This window comes from Lepisosteus oculatus, chromosome 23 (genome assembly GCF_040954835.1).
Source record: "Lepisosteus oculatus isolate fLepOcu1 chromosome 23, fLepOcu1.hap2, whole genome shotgun sequence".
NCBI classification, from domain to species: Eukaryota; Metazoa; Chordata; class Actinopteri; order Semionotiformes; family Lepisosteidae; genus Lepisosteus; species Lepisosteus oculatus.
This window is the reverse complement of record NC_090718.1, coordinates 3319381-3330812: the sequence shown is the minus strand read 5'-3', so window position 1 is coordinate 3330812 and position 11432 is coordinate 3319381. Positions and strand designations below refer to the sequence as shown.

Genomic DNA, 11432 nt, shown 5'->3' with positions numbered 1-11432 from the left:
CAATCAACACCCACCTCAGGTGGTGCAGAACACTTAAGATCTTCACGTGCAATAGTTTGGGCTCTGGTACAGAGTTTAGATCTGACTCCCTAGCTCTGTTCCCATGTCCCTTTGTGTTTCTCTTCGTTGCTTCCTGAATACTCAACCCTGCCTTTACCATGACCACTTCTCTGCTTTGCCCCTTGGTGCTTTGGATCTGTGCATCTCCCCTGTTATGAACTTTGACTGCTTGTCTCAATTACGATCCCGGAATTCCCTTTGTGCTTTCACTGTCTCTCTGGTTTTGAACCACATTTGCATCTGACCATGATCCCGGACTGTGTTGCCTGCATCACACCGGCCTGCTTCTACACCACGATGTGTGCAGCTGTCCCTCCCCGTTTCAGCTGTCTCTCGTCCAGCACAATGGTTCACTTAGAATCTCGTAGATCTGCTGCTTCACCTTAAGTAGCAGATTATTACTCCAGAGACACACAGCTAATGTTGCTTGGTTTACTGGTATGACTACAATGACAGATTAGTTTGAAAAGGACAACAAATAATAAATCACACTGAAAAAAGACAGTTCAGTTTTTCAAATTACATGTATTACATTGTATTACAGTATGAATGTTTCATAATGAGGATGATATTCATAATGTGGTTTCCTTTATGTGTACAAAAGCAGTGTCATTAGCCTTGATGAGGGAGTGTGGGTGTCAGGGCAGGTGTGTCAGTGACACAGACAGGTCACTCAGCTGTAGTCGTCACCATGGGAAGCTGCACACAGTGGAGAGTCTAAGGAGACAGGGGCAGGGAGCTGCCTTCACAGATCCAGAGCATTTTCTTGGCACATTTCACGTCATTCCAGTTATTTAGTGTACCACTACGTGCACTAGTAGCTCCACAGTCCTCGTTAAAAAAATTATCGGGTTGACTGCTTGCCCAGTACCTGAAACACAACAGTTTGATCTTTACATAAACACTCTCATGGCCCAACAGCTTTTTAAAGGAAAGAATTCCCGGAATAATTGCTAGTTTTTACTTAGTACAACAGATTAGATAGATAGATACTGTAGACAGACAGACAGACAGACAGACAGACAATACTTTATTAATCCCGTAGGGAAATTGATGATAGAGAATGCTGGTAGTGCCATCACTGTCCTACATGTGTCAGAATCAATGTCTGCTGTTCAAAGCAGCATCGTCACCTGGTCAGACATGTCTGGTGGCCTTGTGCGTGTCTCCAATTTGTTTGGCAAGACTTAGGCCAATACCAGTACCTTCCAGTGCTCTTACCCTTCAGTCAGTCGAGTGTTGTCCACCCAGATCCAGGTCCTCTCTGCAGCTGCATCACTGATTCCCAGCCAGTGTTCACGTCCTTGAGTGTGCTTGTAGATGAACACCTGAGCAAAAATCACAGAATGCAACACCTGTACTCTTCCTGTTAATCAAGCGTTCTCAAACAAAGCCTCAGAGTCCAATGAAACAAATTCTGGATCAATGAGCTACAAGTCGTCAAATGAATAACACCACAGAAGTCTGTCATACATCCTCTGAGGCCTTATTGAGCAAGGCATTGAAGCTGGCTTCGCCTCTTCTCCCTGTCCTATGTTGGTTACCATGGTAATATAATCAGACTCCTGTATTACTGGGGTGATACATGCCTGCCACAGGTGGTTCAGGTTACTTAGATTGTGCTATGATTATGATATAGAATTTGCTTGGAGCCTCTCCAGTGCTTAGTTCCCTAGTTCCTGTGTTTTCAACCCTGTACTTCCCTTGGTTTCCTGACTTAGCTTTGTTCTTTATTTTCCTAATGCACTGCATCAGGCTACTGATTTGGCTTGTTTCTGGACTTAGACTTGGATTTCCTCGGTTCTGTCTTGGTTTCGGGCTCGGTTTTGTCTCTGATTCTGCCCTCAGATGGTGTGCTTCCCTCTCCATTTCCCTTTGCTTGCTGAACACACTGCGCTGGCCACTCAAATCATGCCTGCCTCAGGTGGTTCAGGTTACTTAAGGTCTGCTTAATCAGCTTGCTCAGTCTCTACCGCTCAGCCTGGTTACTCATCTGCTCTGGGGATCACCTCTCAACATCAACATAATGACATCTCAAGCAGCAGTCATAACTGAATGGGCTCCTTTGGGGTGTAACTTGACATCCTGGATGAGGAGCAGGGTAGTCTGCTCTGTAATGCTGGTCATTCATTCCACAAGCCTGCGTGTGGTTCCATTCAACAAAAAAGTCTTATAAGACCAGCTGTTGTATGATGCAAAACCACAGGTCAAACTGCAAGAATTTTCAGCATTTCAGAATTTTTTAACCGGGTAGTAATATTCTCAATCATGAGCACCAACATTACTGTGATGTTAAATGGAATCACTTTTTTTTTGGTGTTTCTGATGTATAAGTGTTCTGTATATTTCTTTGGTTTTGTAACATTATGATTTTAGATTCACATTGAGAAAATACAGTTAACGTAGTGGGAAGAAAAAAATAAGGTCTTTGGATTCCAATTTGTTTCAAACTTTTGGCTCACCATCTGTTTAGGTCTATTCTTTGTTTGTTCTTTGTAACTATTAATATTTTTGTGTTTTTTTTTGTGTATACTTTAAGATAGGACTACTGAAGACTAGTGTTACCTGTTCCTCTCTGCTGTTTATAATCACCAGATCAGCTCCCAGATGCAGCTTCCTGCATGCAGTGCGACTCTCAGTCCAACTCAGTTCATCAGTAGAGAAGAAGTAACACTTGGAGTTGAAGAGCTCCCAGCCTTGAGGGCAAAATCGACACTCTTCATCTGTATAGTAAAAGCAGACAACAACTCATATCAATACAGCACTCTCTCCAGCACAGTGCATCAACCCATCACACCTCTTCACTGCCGTAGAGTTTGAGATTGGGCTGTCCACTTTGTTTAAGAAGAATTTGAAAAAGATGGTCAGATAGATTTATTTAGAAAGTGAATTTATTTATGGATTTCTCTATTGGTTTTCAAAGTTCAAGCACAGTCAGATCACCCAAAATCCTAATGATACAATTAAAGAATGATATAAAGACATGAAACAACTCAACCAGACTGCTTTGATCTAGTGCAGTTAAAATCCACAGTAAAGTACTTACTCAGCCTAATGATCATATACTCAAGGTTGTCTCTTTCTTTCTGCAAATTGTCCTTCATTACAGTCAGGTTGCTGTAGCTTGTAGTCAGATTCCTGATGTCCACCTGCAACCTGTGATTGACTGTAGTCAGGTAGTCATTGGATTCCGTCAGATTGCTGTAGCCTGTAAACAGGTTTCTGAAGTCCACCTGCAACTTGTTTTTGGCAGTAGTCAGGTTGCTGTAGTTCTCTCTCAGTTGAACCAGCTCCTTTGTCAACTTCTGAGAACTGCCATTGTCTTTGGAAAGAAATATTAATTTACTGTACTTTATATAAACATAAGAACTGTCTCACAGAGCTGTTATGTCATATTTCACTCTCTGCGTTGTGGTATGGTTCAACATCTCTCATAATTCCCTCTGGGAGCATCTAGATTGATGAGACAGGAGTAGTTTTTAATCTTATAAGCCTATAACATTATTCAGTTGTTGAATAATCTCTCAGCACTGCTTGTATATCAGATCTGTGTCTGTCTGCTTGGACTGATTACTGAATATGAGCACAAGCGAATATCTTAAAAACTTCAACTAAAATGTTATGGGACTACCTCATTCTCTCTACTGTTCTGTAAACCAGAACTGCTAATGTTACTATGTTAGTATCAGTGGATGATAGGTTTACAGAAGAAAAAGACCACCACACAGAAATTAGTCCAGTCTATGACTCCAGAGTGTACTCCAAAGTTAGGAATGCATTCAATGTCTATTTCCTTGACAAGACAGCGATACCCAACACATTAAAACTTTAATCGGGTAAACTGCAGCTAAAGACATGCTGTTATACTCACAGTAGATGCTTAGGGCTATAATGGCAATCAGTAAGACAGCACACAGCAGCCCCAGACACACTGCAGCCAGTCTGTAGGGAGTAGGGCTGAGCTGAGCTTTCACTGCAGACAAAAAAATTCAAGAGAAATACTATTGCGTCATAAGTGGAGTTCCACAAGGCTCAGTGCTGGAACCATTGGGATTTCCCTATAGAAATGATAGAGTACCAACTGAAAATCTAGTAAAGTACTGGTGCACGTAACTGGCTCAAGATAGTGTGCAGAGCCAGAAGGCACAGTTCGATTCATTGTTTGTCAGGAAAGGGTCTGACCAGGAAGGCAAGATACACAAGAGAAAGCCAGGGGCTTAGGAATCAAGTGCTAAGCAAGGAGGTACAATAGCTAAAGCTGCTTGAAATAACCTGGTGGAACAAGGTACTGTAAGTGCTGATGTAATTACATGCCAGTAGCATTGATAATTGATAACCTGCCTGATCGTGTTGTCAAGGGAACAAGTTAATAATTAGTAAGTTGATTGATAGTCCGACTGCTGGCTGTGATTTTTCGGATACGTGAATCAGCACTTCTCTGAGAGCAGGTATTACAATTAAACTGTCTTGAAAGGAAGTTAAATCCACCTCAAATTTCTGATAGTCTGACAAGCAAACAATTTCATTTCATTGTAAGAAAAAAAAACTATGACTGACCTGGTGCTCCAGGAGGAGGTGCTGTCTTGGCTGATGGAGCTCTTGCAGTCTTCACCTCTGCATAGGTCACCTCATCCTGTTTCACTGACAGAGAGGGAACCAGAGGTTTCTCCACACAGACATACTGTACCAAACTTGATCACCATGAAATCAAATATGACAAATCTGTGCTGTTTTTTCCCCCACAACAGCACTTTACAAAGCCTTCAGTATGTTCATAATACAGTCACCCATGTTATGATAAAGTCTTGATCATATTATTCTAATTTCACCAATTATATGTTGAATTTAGAGTCAATTCTTAATTTAAATGGCTCCTTTCAACACTCCCGATTGACGTATTAGTTTGTACTTGGATTTACACGCCTGTGTAGCTGACTTTCTGGCTCTGTGGAACAGTTGTTCTCTGATAGCACTCCCAGAAACCCTGCCAAAAACTGCAAGAAATTCAACCCCTTCCCATTATGTTCAAACTCATCTAAAGGCCAGTCTAGATTAGATTTTTGTTACACCTGCACTTGTGATATTGAATTTGACATTTATAAGAGTAGAGTTGCAGATCCAATCTTGTTACAAGAGAACGCATTTAAGAGTTTAGAGAAGAGGATCACTAAGAGTTCACTTGTGACATTGTTCACTTCCTGTGAAAACCACAGGGGCCACAGGTGGCATTGTACGACCTTTTACAAATTTACTTTTTTTATATGAAATGAAGTGCGATGCATTTAACACAGTACGCTCCTTTTACAAAAGGGAAAGAGTGACAGGCAGTTTCAGTCTTATTCTCCCTTGATGTCCATCACCATAACAACATTCAAATGTCTGTTTGAGAACTTCCACAATGATCACATGCTTGGAAATATTACACACCAGACAAGTTTGATGTTTACTGAGTTGCACTGCTGAGGCACTTAAAATAGAGCTGGCCAATGCTACATTGTACTGGACTCTTACTTTTACTTCCTATTACTTTTCACTTACTTTTACCTTCTGGTATCAAATCTCACCTGATACCAGTTCTTTTTTACTGCAACAGAAAAAAAGTAAGTTTTCAAAATGGTTATCTGGCACTGGTTTTGTTTAGGATGAAAAAATGTCTTTGCCAACGTGGAACAGATAGTAACAAATCTCCACTGATATGACAAGCCTGGGATGAGCATCTCCTTCAGCTTGTTAAGGTCTCCACCCCTTCAGCCATCATCTTATTCCTGGTGAGGGTTGCAGCAATCTAGAGCTTATCCCAGAAATGTTGGGTGAGCATGGGTGATTACACCCAGGATAGAATGCCAGTTAGTAGCAGGGCGAACACACACAGGAACAACTTAAAGTCACTGGTTAGACTAGACAGCATGTCTCTAGGTAAAAGGAAGAAACAAGAGCAGAGCCCACAGCGCATGGACAATGAAGGACAGAGAGAGAAGAATACGAACCCTTCGGCCGGTGAGCACTGCCTGGAAACAAGGTATAGGACAGCGACAATGGATCGAGACTCACCGTGTGTACCGCGACTGGGGCTTTTGGAAAAAGTCACAGTGGAATAGCAAACGTCCTCAGACATTAAGGCTGATACAGTCGCACACACTGACAACAGAAAAGAACAGACTGAGCAATCCAGCCTGAGATGGCGACTCTCCTGACTGATCAGAAAGGACTGACAGAGATTAACACAGAAATAGAAACAAGAAGAGAGAAAGAGTGGTAGTGTTCAATTTGTTTGTGGTTGACACATAATAACACCCTTTTTTCCCTCTACACTTGAGACTTATCTGCTTCTCCTTTTTACCACAGCTGTTACTTTTAACACAACAAACAAAAATAATGGCGCCTGAGTACAGTTACCTGGGTACCAATTCAGGGTGCAATGCCAAGGCCTCTTCTATTATGTTCACTACAACAAAATACAGAGACTGTGGAAAATAATGCCGTGGAAAATTGCCACAAGGTAACAAAATTAGTAAGTAAGAGATTTCTCAATAGCATGACCTCAGTAAACAGTAAAAAGGGGAAATTACATTTACAATTAGAGTAGAAGTAGAATTAGAGTTAATGAAATCCTAGCTTAAGAGAACAGGACAAAAATCACATTTTAAAAGAAGCCCAAGTACAGTAAAGTAGAACAATCTTGATGCATCTGGGCCCTATTGTGAACGGTATAGAATGAGCCTGAAACACAGTCTAATTGCACAGCTCCACCCAGTTTCCTCTCATGCACAATGAGAGGAGGTGGAGTTAAAGAAGGGCAAGTGTTCTGTGTCGTTTTGGTATCATATCATCCCGCCTCTTTTCTACAAAAAGCATAAAGCTGATCTCAAAAGTTTGTTTTTCCAATATTATTCATTAACTTTGAGAAAGCACAATACCTTGACCAAGTGTAATATTTAAGCCAGTCTGAATAATACTCTTTTGTAATCATTTGAGATGTCTCTACAAGTTTCGGCAGGCTTCTTGTCTCCCCTTGGGGTGTTCAGACATCACTCGTTGTGTTTCACATAAAATGAACATTTTGTAAATAAAAAAAAGACATATTTGTTCGTGCTGCAATGTGAAACTCTTCTGTAAACATTTCTGTAAACGCCAGAATTCCTTCTGCCGTTCCCATCATCACTCACATCGTCAAAAGAGACAAAACTATTCCAGAGAAGGATGTCCATGCCCATCACGTTACCTCCACTATAGCTGACAGATGAGCTGGAGACTCTTTATCACATCGACTGTTCATTGCTTTCTCTAGACTGTAACCATTCCACCACTCTGGAGAAGTTGCATCTCGCTTCTTCTTTCTAGAAAACATGTTGCACTTCTGAGTAAATTCTAACTTGACTCTCCTGCTCTTGGTGCTGATGCTTCTGCTCTTTCAGTGTAGCCTGTGTAATTCTGTATTTATAGGCTTCTGCAAACAATTTTGATACCTTCATCCTTGTACACTTGAGATTGTTGGAGACTAGAGAGACTTGTTTAAGTTTTTCCCCTTGATGGCTTTGATATTTTTTCTGTCTTGAATTACAGGTATTTTTTTTTTTGGGGGGGGGGGTTGATTGACTGGTCTTGGTTGATTGGAAAGTACTGTGGTTCTTCATTACATTCCAGATTGGTGATTTCTGTTTGTCCAGTGTAGTGCTATGGTTTTGATAGTATTTCTACAGTTTTAGGTTAACAGAAAGTTCTATGGTTTTCATATTCACTTTTGACTACAGACTTCAAACACCAAGGTCAGAGTGAAACAGGCTGTTCTCAGCCATATTATGAGCCTAATTACCCAACAACTAACATCTAACAAAGAGGAGACAGCTGTCAACACTATCAGCAGTTCAAATTACCCAAGAGGACAGAGTTGATTTGATTAAGTAAGGAATGTTTTTTTTTATTTGTTCTCATAAAAGTTCATAACAAAAATCCACATTTAGACATCACCATCCCAAAACGTTTGGAGAGCATTGCATATTCACATGAAATATATCAATAGCTGGCAAAATATAGGTACTCAATTGCTGGTATGTATAATGTACTGTAATATATTTTTCAAAGTGCAGAAATCTACTTCTTGATAACATTTTGGCATTAGTCTTTAAATGTGGAACATACTCATGGAGACCTATACCAGTTCGTTTTTAACACAACCACACCTCAAACAATTCTGGACAGCTTGCTTTCTGTGGACTAGATGCAGGAAGGTTGAAATGATTTTGTGATGTGAAATGAAACACTATTGAATGTACAGGAAACATGGTTTAAACAACATAAATACTTGGCAAAATATATAAACATACAGTACACTTTCAATTCAGAGTATCTTTTCCCCAAACACCTATATACTGTATACTGGCTACCTCTCCTCAGGTGGCTCGTGAGGCCTGAACAGATCATGATGACCATATCATGATGGAAGAAAAAATCATAACTAGGTTTTATTGTAATTAAGCTCGTCATGTCAATCAAAAGAATCATCTACCCTAACAACCCAAGACCAACTATCACTGTGAATCCCTTCATATACCAGACTTAGGCTACATGAAACCCACGTGAGAATGATATTTTCACCTTTCACCAGTTTCACCAGAGGGCAGACTGCAGCTACAGCCGGCAGGGTACCAGTGAGTTCCCCAAGAGAGCTGACCCGAGCTGTCTGACACCATTCCCCTGTTATTACCCGACATGTTGTCGACACCCAGAGCAGCAGGCAGTAAAACACTGTCACTGAGGCTGCTCAGCTTAAATGCCTTAGGAACCTTTCCGAGCTCCAGTGAGAGATCTGGAGAGAAACGAGATGCAGAGAAAATAATGAAAATTACCGATCGATTCGTACGTGGTTCCTCCAAACTGACTTTATGGAGTCTGATTGGCTGAGATTCTCATATTTAAACAAGGTGCGCCCCCCGGCGTCTGCTTCTACTGGAAGTTCTGCTAAAATGGACAGGTGGGGTTTGTGAATGGTGTTTTCCCGATTTTAATGAGTTTTTGGTCTTTTTTTAGCCTATATTTTAATGATATCGTTACGACAAGCAATCGTTGCGGACTTCTAACTGGACACTCTTGACTTTCAGCTTGTGAGTAAACAGCGATTTTGTGTTGTTTCTGTTTGACTAGCAAGATTGCGGCAGTAACTCCTCGTTTGCATTTCTTCAAACGCTGGTCGCTGTATTTTAACAAGCTGATTTGCATTTGTCTTGCTAATGTGATCTGAAAAATAGTTTGCTGTAGAATATATTTCTGTTTTTTCTTTTTACGATGTTTAATGTTTGTACTGAAATAAAACGCTTTCTTTGCTCTAGTTAAGAAAAAGCGTTTCTCCCTCATTTGCATTTAATTTGCGTTTATTATAATCGGTGCACTAGTCACTTGTATTTTAATAAGCTGTTTGTAATGTGAACTGAGAAGAAAAAAAATACAATTATAGTTAAAAAACATTATTTTATCACATGTATCATATTTACTGTGTGGCCAAAATTAACTTTTAAGAAGTATTTTCTATTGTTTGTTTTGTTAATTACGATATTAACACCCTTCTGTATTTAAATTTGCAAATTGGTTCTCTAGTTGCTTGTATTTTAATGAACTTTTTCAATTTTTGTTGTAAATATTTTTGATTTTACGTTTTGAACTGGAAATAAATTATTTTCACTCAAATGTTTTTGTTATCTAAAATGTGTTTACTCTCGTACTGAACATAAATGTTAAATTTCTTTAAACGTCTGGCTTATTTGTCTTTTTTGAAGAATGTATTTTTTTTTTTGAACGGTTTGCACATTTCAAAACTTAAATGCCTTAGCAATATGAAACAATAAAGGGGTAGCAGTCTAACTATAAATAGTTTAACACTTCAGATTATGCTAATTCACTAAAAATGTTGATGTAAAAGGGCTATTTTCATTCATTTCCATTAAACAAATCGCACCCAGGACAGCGCTTGCAGATGTGCTTTTGTGATTGGGAGAAATGTCTTGTCACTCATAAAAAGACAACCCTTAAATCCTACCTCATACTTGGAGGGGTTATTTTGAGTGATATGTCAACCAGTTAGTATAGAGAAATGGGATTTTATTCCATCAGATTGAAGTATGGGTGGGACCTGGGTGGGACCTGGGTGTGGTGCTTCAATTTTGACCAATCTCAGAGTAAAAATCTTGGAGGTGGACTAACCCAACCAGTGTGATTGGCTGTGACATCATAATATCAACCTTCTACTGAATAATGGAACACGCCCCTTCTTCACCCACACCCCCTCCTTTTGTTTGGTTTTGGGTTTTAGGAATAATGTTACGAAGAAAAGAAGACAGAAGCCAAAATTAGTTTAGTGTTGCAGCATATACATCAAAGACTGTTGGTAACAAGTCACAAAAAATACAGAATGAGTTGCAGCATCACCAGTAACCGTGTCCAGGATGACAATTTCCTGTCCAGCCCCAGCAGTCCGGTCAGTGCAGGCAGCAGGGACAGTAGCCAGGGGAGACCTGAAATGTACTCATACCAGTATGTTGCTTTTAAATTTTAACTTGATCTAGGTCCGTGTTCGCTTTTTAAAAATAACGTGGTGCTATAAGGGATCTGTATCCCTGTAGCCGGGGTCATGCAGAGCGCGGTGTGCTGTACAGTACTGCCATCACATCTGTCCTGGGACAGTGTGGGATACTGAGCACTAGATCACTGAATGGGTGTTAACAGCTACAACTGTTCTGTTAAATGATCCAGAATAGTAGTGGTGATACGGGTAGAAGTGCATAAGATTGGAGTTCTAGACAATTACAGAATATGCCTGATGAATTCAGCATGTCAGACTTCCACAGTAATGGTGATAACTTCAGTGCTGCAGCTGTAGTGAAGGAACACCAGTGTGATCTTGGGGTGTGGAGATCAAGGACAACTTGCTTTGTAAATTAGTCAGATTCTCCTCAATTTGGAAATCTTACAAATCCTAGTCCTCTGCAAGTACGATGAGCAGGAATAGTGGTGAATTAACCCTCATGAGGTCCGATGGTCCACTTCGAACATTTATTTCAGAGCGTAAACGGGTAAATGAGCTCATTGTACTCTGTGGCATTATTGAAGATGAGGTATTGCCTGTTCCTGAGATGCTCCTACTTGAAGTCATTTCTTCAGCATGATGGTCAGTGGGATTGACAGACTTGGTCAGTTTCTATTTTCTCCTGATGAGCTCTTTGGTTGCACTGACTGGGTGCTTTGGGTCATTGTCAGGCTGCATGGTGCAGCACTGTCCATTAAGTGTGGAAGCACTTTCTGCTGCATTAGAGACCGTGTTTCTGTAAACTTCAGAAATCCCTCTGCTGCTGCCATCATTAGCTACATCCTCAATGAAGATG

General features: G+C 40.4%; 1 protein-coding gene across 1 annotated transcript; it reads right to left on the bottom strand.

Annotated features, from left to right (window-relative positions):
- Positions 1–565: 565 nt before the first annotated feature.
- LOC107075723 (CD209 antigen-like protein C) lies at positions 566–6245 on the bottom strand. The gene is made up of 7 exons (XM_015337904.2): positions 6112–6245; positions 4618–4701; positions 3932–4033; positions 3107–3382; positions 2626–2783; positions 1282–1388; positions 566–931 (listed from the first exon to the last, which is right to left on the bottom strand). Exons 1-7 carry the CDS (start codon positions 6173–6175, stop codon positions 778–780), a joined length of 945 nt encoding a protein of 314 aa, XP_015193390.2. The 5' UTR covers positions 6176–6245; the 3' UTR covers positions 566–777.
- Between the last annotated feature and the right edge of the window lie 5187 nt (positions 6246–11432).

What these genes read in the sequence shown, in the direction of transcription:
- LOC107075723 (XM_015337904.2), bottom strand. Translation starts at nt 6,175, where the DNA reads ATGTCTGAGGACGTTTGCTATTCCACTGTGACTTTTTCCAAAAGCCCC. An exon ending in TATAGCCCTAAGCATCTACT is followed by an intron (nt 3,383 to 3,931) that starts GTGAGTATAACA and finishes TTCTTTCCAAAG; the next exon opens with ACAATGGCAGTTCTCAGAAG. An exon ending in GTATATGATCATTAGGCTGA is followed by an intron (nt 2,784 to 3,106) that starts GTAAGTACTTTA and finishes TTTACTATACAG; the next exon opens with ATGAAGAGTGTCGATTTTGC.